The sequence below is a fragment of the Rana temporaria genome, chromosome 1 (genome assembly GCF_905171775.1).
Source record: "Rana temporaria chromosome 1, aRanTem1.1, whole genome shotgun sequence".
NCBI lineage: Eukaryota > Metazoa > Chordata > Amphibia > Anura > Ranidae > Rana > Rana temporaria.
In genome coordinates this window covers 632,223,677-632,249,709 of record NC_053489.1, presented here as the reverse complement: position 1 = coordinate 632,249,709, position 26,033 = coordinate 632,223,677, and the positions used below count along the sequence as shown (strand labels likewise).

The following is a 26,033-nucleotide window of genomic DNA, read 5'->3' as shown; positions in this document are numbered from 1 at the left end:
CTTATGAAGCAAGCTTCAATGGTAAAACGTGGTGGAACGTAACCTCACTTTGCAAGATCATTGTGAGAAAACGATGGTGTGTAGGCAACTTCGTCTTTGAAAATTGAAGTTTCAAAAACGTCATTTTTTACTTCACAGAAAGTGTCGTTTTTTTTCATCACATAAAGTGATGGTGTGTACACGGCATAAGACTCCACCAGCGGAGAACACTTTCACTGCATACATTTCTTAGATTAAAAATAAACTTTTTGGGGTTATTTACTAAAACCGGAGGGTGCAAATCTGCTGCAGCTCTGCATAGAAATCAATTGGCTTCCAGGTATTTTTGTGAAAGCTTAAAGTGGTTCTATAGGCTGAAGTTTATTTTATTATGTAAAAGCGACCCAAAAGTGTAACTTCCGCTCATCGAATTCCCCCCCCCCCCTTCGATGCCACAATTGGCATCTTTCGGCGGGAGGGGGGACAGGATACCCGTCTTTGACAGCTATGCTTTCCCACTTCCGGGAGTCTGGGCCGCGGCCCGTGAAGTCAGCACGGGGCACCCTCCTCCTCCCCCGGCTGCCGGGCCAGTAGGAGAGAGGAGCGGGCCTCGCTCATGCGCATTAGGGTTCCCGGCGTGAAGCCAAAATACTACACTGTCAGGTACTCTTATCCGCAATGGCGGCGGCAGCACCCGACAGCTGATGGAAACATCAGCTGCAGGTGTCGACATTGCTGGACTTCAGGATAGGCAAGTGTCCATTTATTATAAGCCAGCAGCTGCAGTATTTGTTTACATTTTTTTTTTCCGGACGGAACACCACTTTAATGCATTATTGTTTTTTTTGTTAACCCATCATACTTACCTAGGTGGATGCAGCATCTGTCCCCCGGCTTCTCTGCACGGAGAACCACTGATGACTTGGTTCTCACAGACCTGTCAGTCAGCAGCTCTCCCCTCTGCTCCTCCTCACTCATTGGAGCGCCGAGCTGTGGAGGGGCGGGGAGCAGCCGTCTCAGGATCTCAGTGGCTCACTGAGAGGCTGAGACTGCCATCACTCCAGGCACCTGGCTGATCCAGACTCTCTCCTGAAAACGGGTCACAGTGCAAAACGAATTGCACTCCTGTGACCCATAGGAGAAGCCCAGTCAAACAAGCTCAGGCTGAACTTCTCCTTTAAGATAAAAAAAAAACCTTCTGTGTGGAGCAGCCCCCCTAATATTTACCTGAGTCCCATCTTGATCCAACGATTTTGAAAGGGAGTCTCAGCTGTCTGGGACTCACCCTCCTCATTGGCTAAGACAGCAGTGGGTGCCATTGGCTTCCGCTGCTGTCAAAGTCAGTAAGCCAATGAGGAGCAAAAGGGGGTGGGGCAGAGCCGATCCATGGCTCCATGTCTGAATGGACACACAAAGCAGCGGCTCAGCTTGGATGCCCCTAAAGCAAGCTGCTTGCTATGGGGGCACTCAGCAGGAGGGAGAGGCCAGGAGTGCCGGCATGGGACCTGAGAAGAGGAGGCTCTGGTATGCTCTGTGCAAAACCACTACACAGAGCAGGTAGGTAGAACATGTTTTAAAAAAAAAATAACAAACACACAAGGCTTTAGTATCACTTTAATTGAACAAGCCGAACATAGAAGCCAATTGGCTACCAGGCACAGCTGCAATTTTTTTTGCACTCTCCAGTTTTAGTAAATCAACCCCTATAACTCTATGATTAAGTGTCTTTGATGGAGTGAAATGTGTTAAAATGTTTATCATATCAGGTGGACTTTGTGACTCCATCCACAATTTTCTCAAACACACTGACAGAATACATAAGAGTTGCCATGGCATTGTTACTTATCATGGATAAAGTGCACCAAGTTCATTCCCTTTCCAAAATACGGTCATATAATCTTCTCTTGCTCCATGATCTCGGTTATTAAGGTGCACAGAGATCTGACACAGCACATCAATCCCATACTGCTGCTTTGACTCGGAGTTCACAATCCTATTAGCAGCATGACAACTATGAAAGAAGTCAGAAAATACAGAGAGAAATCCTATGACCGGCTGGTAGGGAATAGCTATCTGGATGCCTCCGGGGGCTCTCAAAGGATGAAGCTCCTTGACCAAAAAGCTGCAGAAATGAATAAATGTATTTCTAAGTTGCAAATGGAAAAAATGTTATCCGCATTCTACTAAATTGGCGGGTAAAAAAAATACAAATTGGTATAACAAAATAGCAGGAACTGCTCTGATACATTACAGGTCGGTTAACTATTGACTGAACTATAGGAACCAGCGCACTCGGCACTCCAGGCAACAGAATGGCTCCAGGGTTGCTGTAAGACTGGAGTGCGCCTGGGGCAATGAAAACCAGATGCACCTTTAGAATTCCGAAGAGTATTTACAGGGCTAAAAAAACTCTGTCTGAGCTCAAGATTCAGTAAAATTGATTTAAAACACCCACGGAATCATAAAAACATTGCTAGATTTTTTTATACATGTAGCGCCCTGCTAACAAAGATAGGGGCGCTATTTTAAATTTAGGGGATATCTGGGCCAATAGTTGAGCCCAGACTTGAATTATATGCAAATTTGCCTCTGTTCTGGCTGTGGTACTGCCTGGTAGTATTTTCCCTTGTTGTCTGTGGGTGGCGTTGTCACTTCAGGCCCATATTTGAACGCAGGTGTACCATGGTGTATTGGGTGTCCCTCCTCGGCAGTGGTACAGTGGGAGTGGTGACCCCGCGGTGCATGCTGGGAGGGGATACTTAAGAGGAAGACGCAGTTTTTCAGGGTCCTTCACCTCGTGGCCCTCCTGGCGCAAGGTGGGTGTGTGTGCGATTTCAGTCTCTGGACCACGTTGGTCTGAGGCTGTGTTCCTGTCAAGTAGGCTCCGTTGTCCTGGCTGGGGCCTATGCGTTGGAAGTGATCCTGTGCTGTCTGTCCTGCGGGAAGAAGTCACTCAATGAAGGAAGCCAGGGGAGGACCTGTCCCGGAAAGGACCGAGTGGAAGGCTGGTACTTTAGGAGAGGCCTGGAAACTCATTGAAGGATGCACCATACCCTACAACACCGTACAGTCCGCTGGATTGGCTTAAAGGCTCTTTGGCTGTAAGGCAGGAAGTTCGGGACTTTAAATCCTGTGGCAGAGGATTCCTGAATATCCATTCTGTGTTCTCAGACGGTCTGTGGCAGAGACTGTTTCTATACTGTCCATGCATCACTCCGGCTGCTAGGCCATGTGAGAGGGGTCTATCCGGGTCAGGAATATCCACTCAGGAGTGGGTGGCGAATATTGGAACTTTGAATACCATTGTGCATTCTGTACTGTGTGCCTGAACTTTACCCTTCACTCTATACTCTCTACTTCCTTCACAAGTTTATGCAGCAAAAATAAAACCTAACAGGTGAAGGTTTTACATCTTGTGTGGACATTCCAATTCCTAAAGACTTTGGGCCAGATCCACAAAGATCCGCCGTAACCTAAATATTCTGATTTAAGTTACACTGCCGCAAAATTTCTACCTAAGTGCCCGATCCACAAAGCACTTACCTAGAAATTTTCGGGTGTGTGTAACTTAAATTCCGCCGGCGCAAGGCGTTCCTATTCAAATGGGGGCGAGTCCCATTTAAATTAGGTGCGCTCCCGCGCCGGACATACTGCGCATGCTCGTGACGTCATTTTCCCAACGTGCATAGCGCAAAATTACGTTACGCCGAGCTTCGTGAATCGCGCCGGGTCAAAAAAATTGCATCGGGAAAAAAAAAAGATACGGCGGGAAAAAAAAAATAATAAAAAAAAATAACAGCGTCGCGGGTATGAAGGGTCTGCTTTTACAAGGTGTAAACAGTTTACACTTTGTAAAAGCAGCCCTAATTTTAGACACGCAACTTAATACTTACGGAGAAAAAAACGAAGCTGAAAAGCTTCGTGGATCTCCAGAAGTGCTAATTTGCATACCCGAAGCGGCATTTCGACGCAAAATGCCCCCAGCGGCGGATGCGGTACTGCATCCTAAGATCTGGCAGTGTAAGCCCCTTACACATGTCGGATCTTCTGTCTATCTCTTGGAAACTGATTCTGTGGATCAGTTCCAAAGATAGAAACAGGGATACGCAGGCGGAACAGCAGATCCGCCTGCGTATCTCTTTTGAGGATCTGGCCCTTCCTTCCCTAGACAACGAACTTAGAGGTAACGTGCAAAACCCCAAATGTAAACCAGCAGCTCCTACGGGGGTGGTGCTACATACAATACTGTTCTCACCTTCTTTTTTCATCCTTTGTTGTATATCACTTCCTGTCCACAGGCACTCCAGCTATGGCTGCACAACATTTCTCAAAGCCCCGGTTTTCTGATGGTGACAACAGTGGTTTATTCATGCATAATGTGTCTTGAAACATCCACTTGTAGTCAGGGCCGGATTTGCTCTCCCTGCCTCCCCAAGGCCAGGTTCCGCAATGCACCCCCTCCCGGCCAACTAAACTACCCCCCCCCCCCTCCCAAATCAACAGAGAATGGCTACCGGATGGCAGGGACACGGTTAGTTCAAATCTTTTTTGTTTCTTTTTTTTTTTACTTTTTAATCACTTTTTTTATTTATTTTTATTTGTAGCTTGTCATTTACTCTTATTATTGTTTAATTTTCTTATTATTTTTAATATTATTTTTCTTATTCTTTACTTTTAAAATTACTTATTTATTTTATTAATTTAATTAATTATTATTTCTTAGTATTTTTTTTTATTTACATTTTTTTTTAATCAATTTTTTTCACTTAACTTTTGCTATCACACGGGAGAAAACACTTCCCTGTGTGATAGCAATTGGAGGTGACAGGTTCTCTTTATTGACCATGTCACCTCCAAAACAGGAGTCCTGGCACTGTGCTAGAACTCCTGTCACAGCGGAGATGGGAGGAGCACAGCTCACTGTGTACATCGGCGGCGGCGGGGACAGGAGACAGACTCGGCGGCTGGGGGAAGGACAGAGTCCCCGAAGACAGAGCCAGCAGAGAGGTGTGTGTGTGTAGGAGGGGGGGGGGGGGGGGGGGAGGACGGACGGCAGCACACATTTTACAAGTGATTTCGGCGACCTTGCCGCAATCACTTGTTAACGAGCGAGCGGATTCCCCCACACTACATTTAGTCCTGCTAGAAAGAAACTTACCGCCATTAACTGTATGTTCCGGGTGTCGGGGGACTCCATGCCGCTGCCGCCCCTTGGCACCCTGCCGCCCCTGGCCTCGGTGGCCTTGTGGGAAATCCGGGCCTGCTTGTAGTCTTCCTCAGAAGGTTGTGTGACAGGGTGATAAGGCAGGAGAACTGGGAGATACGGACACAGAGTTGTCACCCTAAGGCTGGGCACACAAGTATTTTTTTCTCGCTCAACCAGCAGGTTGAACAAAAGAAAATGACCTGCTTCCCCCATTTGCACACTTCATGTACAAGGGGTAATTCCTGCTGCTGTGCTATTGTATTCTGAATGCAGAGACTTTCCTGCTGCCAGAATACACTGATCAGCACCGCTGATATAGCCAGTTGTGCTGATCGAGAGATCATTTTCCAATAGGCTGTTTATAGATGTAGCACCCTCTACCATAGGTAGGTGCTGGCGGTGAGGATTTTTGTGGTAGCCGGTCTATGCTGCATGCTGGGCCTGCTTGTTTTTGATCTGGGGGGCAAGGAGTGGTTAGTGTACAGTGGGTATGACCACCTGTGCTTCAGTTCTTGGGTAGGGATGAGCTCCGGCGTGTTCGTACAGTCCACTTGCAGACCCCACCAGAAAGTCTGCACGGCGCTGCGCTAACCACAGGTAGGGAGACATTTTCGGATCTCTGCAGCCAAGCATCGGGACAACGCCGGAGCTCATCCCTTTTCTTGGGCGCCTCCCCTGCTTCCAGGGAAAATGTTCTGGAAAAGGGGCAGGGCTGAGAGCTGGAGTGACGGGGAACGCATGTGAGGAGCCCTGACCAATTCCCAATTGGAATTGGCAGGGGGTAGGCCTCCTTCATAAGCTCAGGTCCAGACCACTAGAGAGGAGTTGTCGCCTGGGAGACGTGAAGAATAGAGTGTTAGATCGCAGCAGGAGGACCATCCCCCTGTAGGGGAGGGTTTGCGCCTCGGCTTTCTTTTCTTCAGGCAAGTCTGTCATAATGTGCTAGAATTTGATGCATGGACTTACAGTCTCCAATGTTTCGGATTGAGAAATTAGTGATTTCCATTTATGTGATTGCTCAATTCTGATGCCGCGTACACACGATCATTTTTTGGCTTTTTCAGCATCTAGAAAAAACGTTGTTTTTTCCAACTTCATCATTAAAACAACGTTGCCCACAAACGATCGTTTTAAAAAAAATGCTCTAGCAAAGTGCGGTGACGTACGACGGCACTATAAAGGGGAAGTTCCATTCGAATGGCTGCTTTAGCTGATTTTGTGTTAGTAAAAGACGATTTGCGCTTTTCTGTCTGTTACAGCGTGATGTAACTCCATTACTCCATTACGAACGCTAGTTTTACCAGAACGAGCGCTCCCGTCTCAGAACTTGCTTCTGAGCATGCGCGGGTTTTTCACGTTGATTTAGCCCACACACGATCATTTTTTATAACCCGAAAAACGACATTGTTTAAAACGTTGTTAAAAAATGCAGCATGTTCGAATGTTTTTTTTGTCGTTTTTCAGAAGCCGAAAAATGATGTGAAGCCCACACACGCTCATTTTAAATGACATTTTTAAAAAACATTGTTTTTTACAAGCCGAAAAATTATCGTGTGTACGTGGCATAAAAATTATTTAGCCTGAAGGGGACAGTTGCAGCATCTTATCCAACTAAAAAACAATTTACTTATTTTTTTTTTTTCATTTTAAGCATATCTGAAAGTTTTTAAAACATTTTTTTAAACAAACAGGTCATACTCACCTCCTCTGTGAATTTCTATTTTCACAGAGTGGCCCCGATCCTCCACTGCTGGGTTCCCTCATCTGCGCTCCTGGCTCCTCCTCTTCTCGAGTGCCAGTTTGGAGACCCACTCTCCTTTGGGGCACTCGTGCGGGCGTGCTCCGTGTCCTGCTGCTATATCTATTCACACAGACAGCAGGACTCGGACCGGCCCCACGTCTCGAGCATCATTTAATTTGATTGACAGCAGCGGGAGCCAATGACTACACTGCTATTAATCTATACATTTAGGAATCGCCACACAGGCTGGAACTGGTGTGCTTGTCCTCGTCGCTGAAAAGTCCGGGTTCAGGTAAGTAAAATGGGGGCACTGCTGAATTACAGGCTTTTCAATTTTTTTTTTTTTTAATTATATCTTTGCTTTATTTTGAGAATGTTTTCACATACAGTACAAAACACATAGAAAAAATAAAATCCATTGCTACTGCGTAGTTCTCCGTTTGCTTAAACTTATACCATTTCTTCCAAATGAATCGATGTCTTTCCTCCGTTCCCTGGTCTCTGCTGCAAAGGTACTCCATCTCAGATATATAGTCAACACTCTGGCCCAGATCCACAAAGAACTTACGCCGGCGTATCTATTGATACGCCACGTAAGTTCTACGATGCCCCGTCGTATCTTTGTTTTGTATCCACAAAACAAGATACGACTGAATGTGGGCTCGATCCGACTGACGTACGTCTTAGTACGCCGTCGGATCTTAGGTGCATATTTACGCTGGCCGTTAGGTGGCGCTTCCGTTGATTTCCGCGTAGAGTATGCAAAGTAGCTAGATACGCCGATCCTCAAACGTACGTCCGCCGCATTTTTTTACATCGTTTACGTAAGGCTTTTTTCAGCGTAACGTTACCCCTGGGTCTATGAGGCGTACGCAATGTTAAGTATGGACGTCGGGACAGCGTAGATTTTTCAGTCGTTTGCGTAAAACGTTTGCGAATAGGGCTTTGCGTAAATAACGTTCACGTCGAAAGCATTGACTATTTGCGACGTGATTTCGAGCATGTTCACTGGGATACCCCCACGGACGGCGCATGCGCCGTAAAAAAAAAATACGTAATTTACGTGGGGTCAAGTTGCATTAACATAAAACACGCCCACATCTTAGTCATTTGAATTGCGCGCCCTTACGCCGACACATTTACACTACGCCGCCGTAACTTACGGCGCAAATTCTTTCTGGATACGGAAAGTACGCTCTAAGTTACGGCGGCATAGTGTATCTGAGATACGCTACGCCTGCCTAAAGATAGGCAGATCTTTGTGGATCTGGCCCTCTGTATCCATTCTTTTATGGATGGCTTCTCCACTTGAAGCCATTTTTTTGGGATCAGGGTCTTTGCAGCATTGAGCAGGGGAGGGACCAAAGTTGCTTGATATTGTTTCCTAGTTTTATTGTTCCCGTGAAATAACACATTTCAGGGATCTTTTCCCCGGTTATCACTTCAATGAACCCTAAGATACTATACCAGTACTTTATTTTTGGGCACTCCCACCAGATATGTATTGTTGTTCCCATTTGTTTGCAGTCCCTCCAACACTGGGGAGATCTACTTGGCTGAATTTTATTAATTCTTTCCGGGGTCAGGTGCCATCTTACAAAACACTTATAGGTAGATTCACACACAATAGCCTAAACTTGCGGCGGCGTAGCTTAGCGTGTTTAGGCTACGCCGCCGTAAGTTAGCTAGGCAAGTACATGATTTTCAATGTACTTGCCTGCTACGGTGGCGTAGCCTAAAGCGGGCGGGCGTAAGGGTGCCGAATTCAAATGTGTGTTAGGGGGGCGTGTTGTATGCCAATTGTGCTTGACCTTACGTTTTTTACGTTTTTTTAACAGTGTGCACTGCGGCTAAGTACGCCGCACGGGCCTATTGATTTTGACGTGGACGTAAACAACGTAAATCCCGATTCACGGACGACTTACGCAAACGATGTAAAAAAATTAGAATTTCGACGCGGGAACGGCGGCCATACTTGACATTACTATTCCAATAGGGCCTAGCTCTAACTTTACGCGGCCTATCTCTTACGTAAACGGCGTAAAAGTACTGCGTCGGCCGGGCGTACGTTCGTGAATCGGCGTATCTCCTCATTTACATATTCTACGCCGACCGCAATGGAAGCGCCACCTAGCGGCCATCCAAAATATTGCAATCTAAGATAGGACGGCGCAAGCCGTCGTATCTTAGATATGTTTAAGCGTATCTCTGTTTGAGCATACGCTTAAGTCGGCGTAGATTCTGAGTTAGGTCGGCTTATCTACTGATAAGCCGGCCTAACTCTTTCTGAATCTACCTATTATTAGGCTTCATTTCCATGGATGTTTTTACAGACACTTTGTTTAGCCTTTTTTACAGCTTAAAAACGCCCGTCCATTTATTTTTTTTATTTTTTTAGCAGGAGCTCAAAAACGCAGCGGTAGCGGTTTTTAGCGTTTTTGCGCGTTTTTTAAAGCTCGAAGGCTGGAGCTTCAGAACGCACTGGTCCTGGTTTTTTTTTTTTTCAGCTTAAAAACGGCTCAGCCATCTATAGCTCAAAAACGTCATGGTGGGCATGAGGCCATAGACTAACATGGAGAGCCGTTTTTAAGCTGCAAAAAAAGCTCAGAAAAGTGGCTGTAAAAACGTCCAAAAACTTCCATGGAAATTAAGCCTTATAATTAGCTTCAATAGTAGCAATATCTGTTGCATAGAGGTTTTTCAACTTAATTCTTACAATGCATTAAGGTAAATAACATTGCGGGTTTATAACCCCTTAACGGCCGCCGCACGACTATTTACGTCCGCACAATGGCACGGACAGGCAGAAGAACGTATATATACGTCCTTGCCTTCTAGCGGGTGGGGGGTCCGAACGTGACCCCGCCCCCCCCCCCCCCCGCTGCGTGCGGCGGGCGGATTCCCTCGGGGAGCGATCCGGGACGACGGCGCGGCTATTCGTTTATAGCCGCTCCGTCGCGATCGCTCCCCGGAGCTGAAGAACGGGGAGAGCCGTGTGTAAACATGGCTTCCCCGTGCTTCACTGTGGCGGCGCATCGATCGTGTCATCCCCTTTATAGGGGAGACACAATCGATGACGTCAGACCTACAGCCACACCCCCCTACTGTTGTAAACACACACTAGGTGAAGCCTAACACGTTCAGCGCCCCCTGTGGTTAACTCCCAAACTGCAACTGTCATTTTCACAATAAAGAATGCAATTTAAATGCATTTTTTGACAATGGTCCCAAAAAATTGGTCCGGGGCTTAAGTGGTTAATAAACCAAAAATTATCCTTTATGCCAACATGTAATCAATTTTTTTTTTTTTTTTTTTTTTTTTACAGAGTTACCAGTATTTGGAGTCTTCTGAGCTATCCTATTATTTGTGAAGACTGAAGCAGGACAGAGATGATTCTGCCCATTGTCCTCATGTACACCTGTGACATCTCACTGTTTGCAAAAAAGTCACCCTAATAGCATACTATCATCACCCAGTTTTCAAGCTCCTACACAACTCTCTGTTTGACATATCAATGACAGTGGCCTGTATTCAAGAAGCAATTGCGCCTGTGTAACCATAAGTTACACAGCGCAATTGCTTACTTGCCCCGGAGTAACGAATGCTCCTGATTCAGGAACCTCGTTACTCTTATGCCCGCATATCTTAGGCTGCATTCTTGCGATGGCCGCTAGGTGGTGTTCCCATTGTGCTCAGCGTATAGTATGCAAATTGCATACTAACGCCGATTCACAACGTTGCGCGAGCCCTACGTACGCAATTTACATTGTTTCCGTACGGCGGTTTTTGCGTAAGGCTGCCCCTGCTATTAAGCAGGGGCAGCCAATGTTACGTATACCCGTCGTTCCCGCGTCGCGAAATTTGAAAGTTACGTAGTTTGCGTAAGTGAATCGTGAATGGCGCTGGACGCCATTCAGGTTCACTTTGAAGCAAATGACGTCCATTTAAATTGCGCGCGCTTACGCCGGGCATTTTGCCGGCGCGCCCACGCAATTTACGGAGCTACTGCTCCGTGAATCAAGGGCAGCGCAGTAAATTTGCGGGGGCGCAGGGCAAAAACGTTGCCCTGCGCCTCTGTAAAAAATGCGCAAATCTTGTTGAATCCGGGCCAGTGTTTTTAACTATGTATTAAATTGCTGTCCATTGGTACCCGATTATTGCCTATATGTGCAAGTTTTTCAAAAAATTAAGGTCTAAAAAGTACTGCTGTTATGAAGGCCAAGGGTATTGAAACCAAAATGTCGCTTTAATTTAGATTGTTCTACTGTTCCCTCTCATTGCATTTACTAAAATTCAATAAAACACGTACAAAAACCACACACTGGATTTCTGATAAAAAATGTTTTTATGAAAAATATATTACATTTCAAACAAACAAGACAAGTATAGGTCTTTTTACTGGTCCCCTATATTAACATAGACAAGGGGGAGCAACGTTGATGACCAACAAAAACAGTCAGAAATTAAAGGGGTTGTAAAGGTACAATTTTTTCCCCCCTAAATAGCTTCCCTTTACCTTAGTGCAGTCCTCCTTCACTTACCTCATCCTTCCATTTTGCTTTTAAATGTCCTTATTTCTTCTGAGAAATCCTCACTTCCTGTTCTTCTGTCTGTAACTCCACACCGTAATGCGAGGCTTTCTCCCTGGTGTGGAGTGTCGTGCTCGCCCCCTCCCTTGGACTACATTATTTCTTCTCTTTCTCAGAAGAAATAAGGACATTTAAAAGCAAAATCAAAAGGATGAGGTAAGTGAAGGAGGACTGCACTAGGGTAAAGGAACCTATATAGGAAAAAAAAATTGTACATTTACAACCCTTTTAAATATTTTTTCGGCATTCAATATTTTTTTAAAACCAAGACACAAAACAACAATTTACAGAACAGCTGACTAGGAACATTATTTAACTTAACAAACCCTAGACATCTTCAAATGTTCGAGGGATCCCTCCCATTGTTTCAATCATCCATGGGGGCCAGTTGTTGGCTTGGTAGCGTCATATGACCAACAAGACGCAGAAGAGCAAGGGACATTTTTTGATGCTCTTCTAGCATCTCTTGGAATATTGTTTGCTGCTGCAAAACTGCAGTAGTAAGACACTACATGTTGTCATTGGACCGCCTCATTGCGCCAACAATGGAGGTCCGAATTGAATCTTGGATAGTTTGTCTATGCCTTAAACTTTCCCTTAACAAATTTAACGTCTGCTCCAACTGAACAGAGGCATTACCAGCTGCCTCTACTCTGTCAGCTAACAATTTCCGCCTTCTCCTTCCTCTTGGAACCCGTATAGGGCCAGAAGACAAATTATTGGCTGGTGCGAGTTCCACCCTTTCTTCTTCTTGATCTGCAAATAAATAAATAAATAAAAACAATTCTTACTATGAAATATGAAGAAGAAACAAATAAAGAACATTTTGGGTGGTTTGTATATTTACTTGTTAGGAGGTACAGCGTCCACTGCTCCATCCTGATTGGAGATTACATTTTCCAGCTGATCTGCTTGAGAAAGGAATAATTTTGTTATTTTCTCACACTTTTTATAAGGGGGCTACTGATAAATACATCTTTACATTTACCAGGATGTGATGGTCCAGGTTGTGGATCCTCTTCATTTTGAACTTCTTCAGGAGCTAATTAACCACTTCCATACCAGGCACTTACGCACCTTCCCGCCCAAGCCAATTTTCAGCTTTCAGCACTGTCGCACTTTGAATGACAATTGCGCGGTCATGCTACACTGTACCCAAACAAAATTGGCGTCCCTTTTCCCCCACAAATAGAGCTTTCTTTTGGTGGTATTTGATCACCTCTACGATTTTTTTTTTTTGCGCAACAACTAAAAAAAGACTGAAAATTTGGAAAAAAAATAAAGTTTTTATTTTCTTCTGTTAATTTTTTTGTAAATAAGTAAGTTTTCTCTTTCAATTACGGGCACTGATATGGCGGCACTGATAGGCACTGATGAGGTGGCACTGATGGGCACCGATAAGGTAGTACTGATGGGCACTGATGAGGTGGCACTGATAGGCGGCGCTGGTATGCTTTACTGATGGGCACTGGTATGCGGCACTGATGGGCACTCATAGGCGGCACTGATGGGCACTCATGGGCGGCACTGATGGGCACTCATGGGCGGCACTGAAGGGCACTCATGGGCGGCACATATGGGTGGCACTGATGGGTACTTATGGGTGGCACTGATGGGTACTTATGGGTGGCACTGATGGGCACTGATAGGTGGGCATTGGTCACGGATTGGCACTGTGGGGTGGCACTGATGGACACTGAGGGGTGGCACTGATGGATCCACGTTGCCAATCAGTTCCTATTTGTGGGCACTGATTGGTATCTTTTTTTTTTCTGTCTTTTTTTTACGAATTTTTTTTTTTGCCCATTTTTTTATTTATTTTTTTAATTCCCTGGTGGTCCAGTGTGGCGATTCAAGGGGGGGCTGTGCTGATAAACAATCAGCGCGAACCCCCCCTGTCAGGAGAGCCGCCTATCGGCTCCCCTCTACTCGCGTCTTTCAGACGCGAGTGAGGAAGAGCCATCAACGGCTCTTACTGTTTACATCGTGATCAGCCGTGATTGGACAGGGCTGATCACGTGGTAAAGTGTCTCCATGAGAGAGACTTTACCTAGATCGGTGTTGCGGGGTGGCAGACTGACATCCCGCAACAACGATCGCCGCGATGCGCGCCCCCGGGGGCGCGCAGCGGCTCAATATCCTGAGGACCTCATATGACGTCCAGTCAGGATTAGGCAACCACTTTGCCGCCGTCAATCTGTCATTGGCGGGCGGCAAGTGGTTAAGAACAATAAATGTATACTCTAGTATAAAACTTCAATTTTAATGAAATTGTTGAAAGACAGGATATTCATGAAAGAAGAGACTCTAGCGGTTTCTTCTGTCATAGATGCTTCCTCCTCCCTGTCAGTCATCGTGTGCTCAATGATCCACGCATGCATGGCTCAACGTATATTTACAGCCCCGATCTGTGTCGCTGCGATGGGACTACAAACCACATGCTCGGGAGTGACATTGCTGTCGACAAGACTGGACGAAGCCCGTGCCAGATTAATTACAATGCAGCTCTGGAGCACAGGTAAACATGCTATATTGTGAGAATATCCCGCGCATACTAGCCAAGTAGACCACCTGGTGGGGCCCTAAAAAGAACACGCGATAGTAGACTTTAATACCAATTAATACATCTTCATATTGTAACATAGCAAAGTTTAAATTAGTTTCTTCTGTTGACAAAGGGGTGTTTTAAACTTACCACACAGGTTTGAATCCTCCATTACTTCATACTCCACCAACATTTTTACTATCTAAAAAAAAAAAAAAAAAAATTCTAGGATGAATATTATACATAATATCTACAGGTTGTGCTATGATAATTATTATCTAAATTATAAAAAATGTTATGTATAACGTCCACTACCCGTCCTTTAGCACATATTTTCAATAATCCCGATTTCCCATCTGGTTTGCAAACCACTGACTTTAAGTGGTGGATGGATAAAGGGCTATATCGGATAGGCCAATATTTCACCTCTAGTGGTCCCATCTCCCTGAGCTACTGTATCCACACACTGAAACTTCCTGATGTTGAGAGGGTCCACTTTAGACAAATTTCATGTTTCCTGCATAGCATCTGGAGAACCAAAGCCCTTCCCCCTGATTTTACTGCTTATGAGATTTGGTGTGGACAGGCCATGGGGCGGAGGGGAGGCATTTCAGTGATCTACTCAGCCCTCACTCACCCAAATGATAAAACAACTTATATGAAGGCTTGGGAGTCTGATCTACAGAGATCCATTAGCTTGGAGTCTTGGCATAAAGCTGTATCTAGATCTTTCAGGGGCATTCAGAATGTCTCCTTGGTAGAGGCAAATGTAAAGGTCATAACCAGATGGTATCTCACTCCCTCCAGATTGGCTGCTATGTTTAAAGATGCTGATCCCCTTTGTTTTAGGGGCTGCCAGCTTCGGGGTTCCATGGCCCATATCTGGTGGGAATGCCCTAGGATCCGCTCATTCTGGAGACTCATCTTCAACATGATTTACAGAGTGACCGGATTTCAGATCCCTAGGACCCCTGACGTGGCCTTGTTAAATGCCCTTACCCCCTCGCTTCCTAAATCTACACAAAAACTAATTCATTTTATTTTGCTTGGCTCCAAAATAGCCATAGCCAAATCCTGGAAACAGCCTAGGCCGCTCCTTTCGTTTGTTAAACAGAAAATCTCATGGATCATGATTCAAGAAAAATTATCCAGCATATTAGAAGACTCAGTTTCTAAGTTCCATGAGGTTTGGACTCCTTGGGCTGTTTATATTGATATCCCCCTTACCCATGATCCTGTACACGTTTAACTGGAATCTCATGGGAAGATAGGCACTAAGCTGTACCTCCCGACCTTCCTCCCCTTCCCTCCCTTTTCTCTCTGTTTCCTTTTTTTTCTATCCCTTTCTTACTATTTCTGTCATTTGGTGTGTACTTATCTTTTAATATTTATGCTTTTTCTTCTGCAAGGTTACTGTCTGCATATGGATTCCGACCCCCCCCCCCCCCTTTTTTTTTTTTTTTTTTTTTTTTTTTCTCCCTCTCCTCTTTTGACAATACATATTTCTCACCCACATCAGCAATAATAGCTTGGGTATGGGGCGGAGGTTTGGGGGGTCCGGGACCATGATCTTGGCACAGTATGATCCCACGAGGGGTGCTGGGAGGCCTGGTTCGGGGCTCCCCTTGGTTCCAGCCCTTCTCTTTGGTGTGAAACTACTGTATGTAATGATTTTGAACCCCCCCCCCCCCCCCCTTTTTTTTTTTTTTTTTTTTTTTTATTTATCCTTGCAGACTGCAAGCCAACCAGCTATTTAAAATGTGTTTTACTTCTATAATTTTGGCTGTTCTTCTTATGCAAAAAGATGTGAATCGCCCATTAGGGCTCTTATTATTTCAGACATTTTCTGTAATTGATGTAACCTTAATTTAAATCTTAATAAAAATTTATTGAAAGGGAAAAATGTTATGTATTTGTACAGTAAATTGTACGAGTTGTATACCCTGCCAATGTGATCACTAAATTATTTTAAAAAGTAACATAAAAGCTTTATTTGTATTTTTTCAATTAAATTAACATAAATTGTATACATACCTGGTCTGTTTAAAAGTATTGTACAGAGCGGCCCCGATCCTCCTCTTCTGGGGTTCCCCACTGGCACTCCTGCGCTATGTCGCGTGCCCCCCATGAAAAACCACTACCAAGCTGTCCTGTCTCCACTTGCGCGTCATAGCATTTGATTGGCATTAGTGGGAGCCAATGGCTCCTGCTGCTATCTATCTGCCCATTGAGGAGGAAGACAGCAGAAAGAGCACATGGCTGGATCTGATGGGGCTCAGGTAAGAATAACCACTTGCCTAGTGTGCAATTTTACCACCTTCCAGCCCAGGCCAATTTACATCTTTCAGCACTGTCGCATTTTGACTTGAAAATTGTGCAGTCATTTATATTTCACACTAATACAGCATTTTTTTGGTAGTATTTAATAATCATTGTTTTTTTTATTTTTGACCAAAAAAAAAAAAAAAAAAAAATTTGAAAAAAAAAAAAAATTCTCTTAGTTCCAGCTATAACATTGAGCAAACAGATCATTTGTATCCTTTACCGATGAGGAGGCACTGATGAGGATTGAACTTATGGTCAATGATAGGTGGCACTAATGGAGACTAATAGGCAGAACTGAAGGGCGCTGATAGGCAAGACTGATGGGCACTGATAGGCAACACTGATGGGTACCGTTTTTACTGCACTGATTATTAGGTACACTGTGTAGTGTGATTGCCAAATACATATGTGTGCAGAACCTTCGAATTTCACCATTCCGCATGAGGTGTGTGTGTGGGGGGGGGGGGCGTGTGGTTGAGAGCATTTTATTATATATTTTTGGACACTGTCCCGCTCCTTTTTTTTTTTTTTTAATAATTAAATGCTATCAAAATAGATGAAAAACATCATGTTTGAGATAACAAGGCCATTGATCAGTACTCTTCATGTAGAGATCTCAAAGACCTCAAAAACCTCTTATCAAACCGTGGGCTTTTTCCACCGACTGTATGGCCCCTTTCACAGGGTTGCCTCTGCCTGACCAACTCCACTTGCTACGCTGATCCCCGCTGAGCAGGCGCATGACAGGTCCGTCTACACTAAGGCTGCATTCACACCTTGGCGTACAAAATCGCGGCGTTTTGTCCCGCGAATTGCGGCGACAAATTGCAGCGTTTTGTACAGCGATTTGCGGCGACAATGCGCTGGATCCTGGAGGGATGATTTTAACATGCACCTCTATGGAGATGGTTTACATCTCCTATGCCGAACGCCGAAAGCCGCCTGAAAAAAAGGTCCGGGACTTGTTTTCAGGCGGCAGGCGTACGGCGTTCGGCGTGGAGATGTGAACCATCTCCATAGAGGTGCATGTTAAATCATCCCTCCAGCGTCTCGGGGCTGCAGCGGCGTCGCACTACAGGCGTATATACGCCTAGGTGTGAACGGGGGCTAAGGCTGCATTCACACCTGAGCGTTTTGGAGTTTCACGCTTCAGGCGACAAAACGCTAGAGGGGAAAAAATACATTATTCTCAATGGAGATGGTTCACATCTCCACTCCAAAACGCCTGACGCCTAACGTCTGAAGCTCAAACAAGTTCTGGACCCTTTTTTGTCGCTCTAATTGAGCGTATATGGGCGTTTTTCTGTTTTTAACATTGGTGACACTAGACCTGTCCAAAATCGCGGTAAAAAACGCTGCAACAAATCACGGTAAAAACCGCCGCAAAACGCTACGCTCAGGTGTGAATGCAGCCTTACTGAGCAGAATGGAGACGCACCCAGTCCCGCTCTCCTCTATGCTGAAAACATAACACCAGTCCGTTTTCATCCGATATCTGATCTTCAAGATGGATGGAAAATAGGACCAACATATACTTCTGAATTGTGCCGACAGGATTGGATCACGGCGGTTGCCAGAGGACAACTCACTGCTGACATATGCTGCTCTATAGGGGTGAATGGAGGATCCAATCTGGTACGTCTGAAAACTGGCTGGTGGACCTCATTGGACAGCCTGTGTGAAAGGGCCCTAAAAATAATACAGCGGCTGTATAGTTGGTCAGATTACTTTTGCATAAATAGGAATCACCTGCGCAATATTGATACCAGAATCATGGTTGTATCAACAACCATGATACTAGTATTTACACCTCAAAACTAGGCCATTTATATACCTCTGGTGCAGTGGCGGATGGTGCTCAAATTTTTTTTTTGGGGGGGGGGGCGCAAACAAACTGAAAAAAAAACATCAATTGCAGCCACTGTGCCCATCAAACGCAGCTACTGTGCCCATCAAACGCAGCCACTGTGCCCATCAAACGCGGCCACTGTGCCCATCAAACGCGGCCACTGTGCCCATCAAACGCGGCCACTGTGCCCATAAATTGCAGCCACTGTACCCATAAATTGCAGCCACTGTGCCCATCAAACGCAGCCACTGTACCCATAAATTGCAGCCACTGTGCTATCAAACACAGGTACTGTACCCATCAATTGCTGCTAGTGTGACCAGAAATTGCTGACACTGTGCCCATCAATTGTCGCTACTGTGCCACATCAATTGCTGCCCCAGTGTGCATCCCCTGCCCGACACTTACCTGTCTCGGGGCACAGCGCTGTCCTCCACGCTACGAGTCCTCATGTGTTCTCCCGTCCTCTTCCAGCCCTTTGCTATGATTGGATGTCTGATAGATGTCCAATCACAGCGTCTGTCGCTTCAGACAATCAGGTGACAGGTAACCAGACCCGAGCACCTGATTGGCTGAGAGGCGGATCAGTGTTGAGAAAGCGATTTATTTGCTTCACCACTCAACACTAAGTAAACAGCGAACGCACTGAATTGCGCCCGCCGTTTACCATTTTGGAAGCCTATTATAGCCCACGGCTTTAATCAGGCGCTTTTAAAAACACCCCCACCACTGTAAATCAGATGGCCGGCGCCCGACAATGAGCGGAACACCTGAATAGGGGGCGGCTGCGGCGACCACAGATAAAATCATGCAATGCACTCCTGCGCCCTTTATGAACGCACCGCCAATGCTACGGTGGCATTTTAAACAATTTAAATGAAGCTATTAATAATTACCGTCATCACTAAATAGCATTAGGGTGTGATCTCCCTCTTGGACTGGTTGCACCTTGTGGTCGCTGGCAGGCTCTTGATCATTTAATGGTTCTTGTAACACTGCACAATAAAAAAAAATATATATATTTTATAAACTTCATAAATAATTAACAATTTTTAAAATATTTAAATAAAAATTACTTACTATGGGCATCGGAGTCGTATTCTCCTGGTACTCCGAGGATGGTATCTGGCCCAAGGCACCCCTTTAATTCCTCCTCGTATGTACTGAAATTTACTTCCACTGGTGGGCCTCCTCTGTGCCTCTTTGGTGCTTTGCAATGGCGGTCAATTTTTTTTTTATTTGAGTTTTGATATCCACAATGCGACGTTTGCAGGTGTCAATGGTTCAGGCGGTATCCCCGGATGCATCCACTTGCTCCACTGTGCTACTCCATATAGCATTTTTTTTAGATTGGGACATCATCCGAGATCTTTGACCATAAAGCCGATCCCAATTGCCAACCACACGTGACACAAGCACGCAATTTTGTGTGTAAGAAAATATGGCAACCCTCTTTTTTTTCTGACCCTCCATCTTGCTTCCTATCTTATACCTTCAGATGCTTAATAGTTTAACAGTAACTTAACTTTTACAGGGTTGTACCATTATTAACACATTATGGGAGTTTGACACAATATATACATATTTGTAAAATGCCTTTTTTTATCAAGTCAATTTGATGAGCATTTAAAATAAACATAACAAACACCTGCTTTAAACTGGTATGATTTAAATGTAATTTTCTATATATATATATATATATATATATTTTTATTTATTTCAAACCTAAGATTTGGTTCAGCTCATGGACTATTCTAATTTTATTATACGGGGGTTTCTCTTTATTTAAAATTATTTATTTTAATTGTTAATTTAATATTTTTATTGTTTTTTTTTTATTATTATTATTTTAAACTATTTAATAATCGTTGTTATAGGCGACGGGAGGAGACGCCCCCCTCCCGCCGCCATCCGGTGCTTCTCCGGGTTCTCCCGTGCCATCGGAGAAACGATCTGCCGGTGCCGGATGGGAGGCATAGAGATGACTGGTGACCAGATGGTCACCAGTCATCTCTATGATCGTCGGAGGCCCGGGCACGATGTTATGACATCACGCCCGGGTACCGGAATGTAAACAAAGCCGCAATCGTGGCTGAAAGCATGAGATCCATGATTTTTTTTTCACGATCTCATGCTTTCCAGCCTGGAGGAGAGATGTGGGGTCTTATTGACCCTACATCTCTCCATAAAGAGGACCTGTCACACACATTCCTATTACAAGGGATGTTTACATTCCTTGTAATAGAAATAAAAGTGATAAAAAAAAGTAAAAAAAAGTGTAAAAGTAAAATAAAATAATAAAAAACAATTTTTTAAACGCCCCTATCCCTGGTAGCTCGCGCTCAGAAGCGAACACACACGTAAGTCCCGCCCACATATGTAAACACCGTTCAAACCACACATGTGAGGTACCGCCGCGTGCGTTAGAGCGTGTGCAACAATTCTAGCACTAGACCTCCTCTGTAACTCTAAACTGGTAACCTGAAAAAAAATAAGAGATGCCTATGGAGTTTTTTTAAGTACTGAAGTTTGGCGCCATTCCATGAGTGTGCGCAATTTTAAAGCGTGACATGTTAGGTATCTATTCACTCGGCGTAACTTCATCTTTCATATTATACAAAAAAATTGGGCTAACTTTATTGTTTTGTTATTTTTTAATTTATGAAACCGTTTTTCCCCCAAAAAAAGGTGTTTGAAAAATGATTGCGCAAATACTGTGCTAAAAAAAAACATATATAGTGTTTGGGGGTTCGGAGTAATTTTCTAGCAAACAAATTATGATTTTTGCATGTAGGAGAGAAGTGCCAAAGTAGGCCCGGTATGGAATTGGTAAATATGATGGCAAAGTGATCTGTTCTATGGGCATCCCATATCCCCTTTCCCCAACCAAGTTATATCCCCCAAATAAACAAAAACAAAACAAAGCAAAATGGCTGTTCATAGTCTCTGAGAGTGATATATGAAGGTCTGGCAGCAGGGTGATATGGTGGATGTTAGTAACTAGTAGCAACCATCCGCTACATATACAAGTCGCCTTAGAAGCCAAGCAGCCTCTGCTGCATGAACATGTGGTAACAGGAGGAAAGGGATAACCTTATCAGTCTGCTTCTGCTCCTTTGCACACAGGCTTAGGTTTGAGAATGCCTAACAGCAGTAGAGAAAAGTGAGGTCAACAACCTGGCTGAGCTGTCTGGCAGGGCTGTGTAATTCCCAAGACTGGAAGGTTAGAAATACAAATCTTTGGGCAGATAATGCGTAGACATTATTCGTTCTTGTTGTCTGCATACCTGGGATTGGGATTGGGGTGTGGCTCGTTTAAATAGAGCTCTCTTCATCCATGCCGGGATCAGAGAAAACATAGAGTGAGTCCACAGACTGTCCGATGCAGCAGATGTAACAAGGGCTTCATCCTGAAACATTCTTTGTTGTAAACACAAATCTGAAAATTAAAAAAGATGAAACGTATTTTCATTGCTGTGTTTGGTAAAATTTTTTTTTTTTTACTTTTTTTTGTATACAAACTTTTATTTAGGGAAATATAGTGATGCAAAAGAATATTGCATATAAAATATACATTAAGTGATGCATTGTAAAATTGTATTCAATAGGTTATAAAACAGCATTGTAATGAGAGAATATCAAATTTATTATAGACATGAAAAATTGGTACAGTAAAACCTTGGTTTGAGAGTAACTTGGTTTGAGAGCGTTTTGAAAGACAAGCAAAATACATTTTGTCTTGATATACAAGCGATGTCTTGATATAAGAGTAGCGTCATGTCACAACCGAGTATAAAAAAAAAAGAGAGGCGCCTCTAAGTGTAGCAATATGGTTACATTTAATACCCTGTAAAAAAAATGCTTTGGTATACAAGTGCTTTGGATTACAAGCATGTTTCTGGAACGAATTATGCTCGCAAACCAAGGTTTTACTGTATTAGTAATGCAGGTTATTTGAGATTACGGTTTAGTCAAAAAGGGATATTTTAAGTCATGAAGTGGTATATTGTATTTACAGTATATCTATCGTGTAACTTGTATCCTTGTGTTGAATATTAGACTAAAGTGATTGTAAAGGTTCGTTTTTTTTTTTTTCTCATTCAAGTTTAAGTTTATTTTCAGAAAAAAAATTCAGCACAATGTGATGAACATCAAAGAAAACATTACATTGTGACATACAGTCTTAAATAACAAGGTACATTCAGTTCATTACTTTCCCTTTCATTTCATCTTTAACCAAAGACCCGGACCAAAATGCAGCTAAAGGACCTTGCCCCTTTTTGAGATTCGGCACTGCGTCGCTTTAACTGACAATTGCGCAGTCGTGCGACGTGGCTCCCAAACAAAATTGCCGTCCTTTTTTTCCCGCAAATAGAGCTTTCTTTTGGTGGTATTTGATCACCTCTGCGGTTTTTATTTTTTGCGCTATAAACAAAAATATAGCGTAAATTTTGAAAAAAAACCTGCCGCCGAGAATGTGTTTTTAGCACGACAGCATCGCGCTGATTCTCGGCGACAGGGTGCCGACATCTCGCACTCGCTTGAATGGTGACAGCACATTCCAGCAAGCGCGTCATAGAAGCGACGGGAGATCCGACTTGGATTCCCGCCAATTCTACACGTGTGCGGCGTTTGTTATGAATCCTGCGGGGGAAGTCCCCGCCGGATTTTAACTAAAAATCCGGCATGGGTTCCCCCTCAGGAGCATACCGGGCCCTTAGGTCTGTTATGGGTTGTAAGGAGAGCCCCCCTACGCCGAAAAAACGGCGTAGGGGGTAGGTATCACATGGGTAGGTACAGAGCATGATGGGACTGTGAGGCCTATATAGGTCCGATGCAAGCCGCGCACCCGTCATTTCAGCGAGAAGAGCCGGCGTGTCAACATCGGGAGAAGAGAAGAAGATGACGTCACAGCCCGGAAGAAGAAGAATACGTCACAGCACGGAAGAAGAAGTTAGACGTTCAGCGCTGAAGGAGAAGGCACCGGACAGCTGGAGGAAGAACCGGGGTGCGCCGAGTCAACAGCGGAGAGCGGCGAACATAGCAGAAGACCCCCGGAGAGTGAAGAAGACCCCCCGGATAGCCGAAGAAGACCCCCCCCCGGATAGCGGAAGAAGAAGCACACCACCCCCCGCCGAAGACGTCGGAGGAAACCCGCCGAGGAGTGGGCGCTTTTATAAAAGCGACCCCCCCCCGGCGGTGGAAGAGAACCGGACGGCGGCGAAGAGCGGCCCCCACCCGAAGACGTCAAAGAAGAAGCCCCCCCCTGGTAAAAAGAGCTAAAGAAGACAGGGGGCGACCTCCGGAGCAGACTAATAAATTATTTTAAAAACTCTTGTGTTGTGTTTATTGACTTTAACATTTTTCCTCCAGGTGAATGGGTAGGGGTACGATGTACCCCATATCCATTCACTTAGGGTGGGGGGCCGGTATCTGGGGGCCCCCTTATTAAAGGGGGCTCCCAGATTCCGATAAGCCTCCCGCCCGCATACCCCGACAACCAACGGCCAGGGTTGTCGGGAAGGGGCCCTGTCCTCATCAACATGGGGACAGGGTGCTCTGGGGTGGGGGGGCCCCGCAGTGCGCCCCCCTGCCCCAGAGCACCCAACCCCCCCATGTTGAGGGCATGCAGCCTGGTACGGCTCAGGAGGGGCGCTCGCCCGTCCCCACTCCTTTCCTGGCCGGCCGGGTAGCGTGCTTTGGATACGGGTCTGGTATGGATTGTAGGGGGACCCCCTACGCCGTTTTTTCGGCGTAGGGGGGCTCTCCTTACAACCCATAACAGACCTAAGGGCCCGGTATGCTCCTGAGGGGGGAACCCATGCCGGATTTTTAGTTAAAATCCGGCGGGGACTTCCCCCTCAGGATTCATAACAAACGCCGCACACGTGTAGAATTGGCGGGAATCCAAGTCGGATCTCCTGTCGCTTCTATGACGGCTTTGTCTCTATCGCGGCAAGCCAGCTCGGCGCTGGCTCCCGCGATGGGGCTCGTAGGTGGTCAATCTCGCCGAGAAAGGGAGCGAGATTGACACAATATCGCGTGCACCTACTGTAATAAATATCCCCCAAAAATATATAAAAAAACATTTTTTCCCCTCAGTTTAGGCCAATACGTATTCTTCTACCTATCGATTGGTTTGCGCAAAATTGTGGCGCCGTCATCGATCGTGTGTTCCCTTTATATAGGGAACACACGATCAAAATCTGGGGATTTTGTGTTTACAAAATAGTGTTTACAAAATAGGGGATAGTTTTATTGCATTTTTATAATTTTTTTTTTTTACTACTAATGGCGGCGATCAGCGATTTTTTTCGTGATTGCGACATTATGGCGGACACTTCGGACAATTTTGACACATTTTTGGGACCATTGTCATTTTCACAGCAAAAAATGCATTTAAAATGCATTGTTTACTGTGAAAATGACAATTGCAGTTTGGGAGTTAACCACTAGGGGGCGCTGATGGGGTTATGTGTGACCTCATCTGTGTTTCTAACTGTAGGGGGGTGTGGCTGTAGGTGCGACGTCATCGATTGTGATTCCCTATATAAAGGGAACACACGATCGATGACGGCGCCACAGTGAAGAACGGGGAAGCTGTGTTTACACACAGCTCTCCCCGTTCTTCAGCTCCGGGGACCGATCGCGGGACTCCAGCGGCGATCGGGTCCACGAGTCCCACGGCCACGGATCTTCGGACCGGGGTCGCGGGCGCTCGCCCGCGACCCACAGCTGGGCATTATCCAATCACGTACAGGTACGTGATTGTGCCCAGCCGTGCCATTCTGCCGACGTATATCGCGTTAGGCGGACCTTAAGTGGTTAAGCTAGTGCATTGTTGGTTCACTTACCCTTTCCTTCCATTTCCCTTCTAAATATTTTTTTTCTTTGTCTGAATTTCTCACTTCCTGTTCCTCCTCAGTAAGTTTGCCCCATCATCCGTACCGTTCTGGCTGGGGGTTAGTCAGCGTGCTCGCCCCCTCCCTTGGAACTACATCCATGCGGGGAGACGCTATGAACACAGCGTCTCCCTGCAGGGATGCAGTCCCAAGGGAGGGGGCGAGCACGCTGACTAACCCCCAGCCAGAACGGCAGCAGATCGCATGAACAGAGTGCGATTTCAATGCAGTGCAGGCAATGTTTCCCACATCGCATCAGTGTGAAGCTAGGCTCAAATAGTCACCTATGGAGATTTCCAGGTACCGCAGTTTGTCGCCATTTCACAGGCGTGTTAATTTTTTTAAATCTGGACATGTTTGGTATTTATTTCCTCAGAACAACATCATCTTTTATATTTTGCCCAAAAAATAAATAAAAAAATGGGTGTTATATTGTGCTTGCGTGCACAAAAATGCATTTAAGTGTATTTTTTCCTGAACATTTTCATTTGATAAATGGCAATGTGAATATTATGCAACATAACAAATTGCAACAACCACCCTTTTATTTTCCAGGGCCTCTGCTTTTAAGAAAATATATATTGTTTGGAGGTTCAAAATGATGATTTTAACATGTATGTGAAGAATATCAAAATTGGCCTAGGCAGCAAGTGAATCATCGCACTTTGGGGTAGATTCAGAGAGAAGATACGACGACGTATCTTCAGATACGCCGTCGTATCTCTGAGTCCGGCCGGTCGTATCTATGCGCCTGATTCATAGAATCAGTTACGCATAGATTTCTCTAAGATCCGACCGGCGTAAGTGTCTTACACCGTCGTATCTTAGGCTGCATATTTACGCTGGCCGCTAGGTGGCGCTTCCATAGATTTACGCGAGGAATATGCAAATGAGCT

General features: G+C 45.0%; 1 protein-coding gene and 1 long non-coding RNA gene across 3 annotated transcripts in view; both read right to left on the bottom strand.

Annotated features, from left to right (window-relative positions):
* EVC2 (EvC ciliary complex subunit 2) overlaps positions 1-26,033 on the bottom strand; it is a 270,686-nt gene that overhangs the window by 213,992 nt on the left and 30,661 nt on the right. For both annotated transcript variants that reach the window (XM_040335408.1, XM_040335409.1), the window contains one exon: positions 21,523-21,674. In XM_040335408.1, the coding sequence (XP_040191342.1) occupies positions 21,523-21,674 (152 nt within the window). The remainder of the gene's footprint in view (positions 1-21,522; positions 21,675-26,033) is intronic.
* LOC120924442 lies at positions 13,744-19,883 on the bottom strand. Its single transcript, XR_005746372.1, has 3 exons — positions 19,316-19,883; positions 19,132-19,230; positions 13,744-14,263 (listed from the first exon to the last, which is right to left on the bottom strand). It is a non-coding gene; the product is annotated as an uncharacterized LOC120924442 (long non-coding RNA).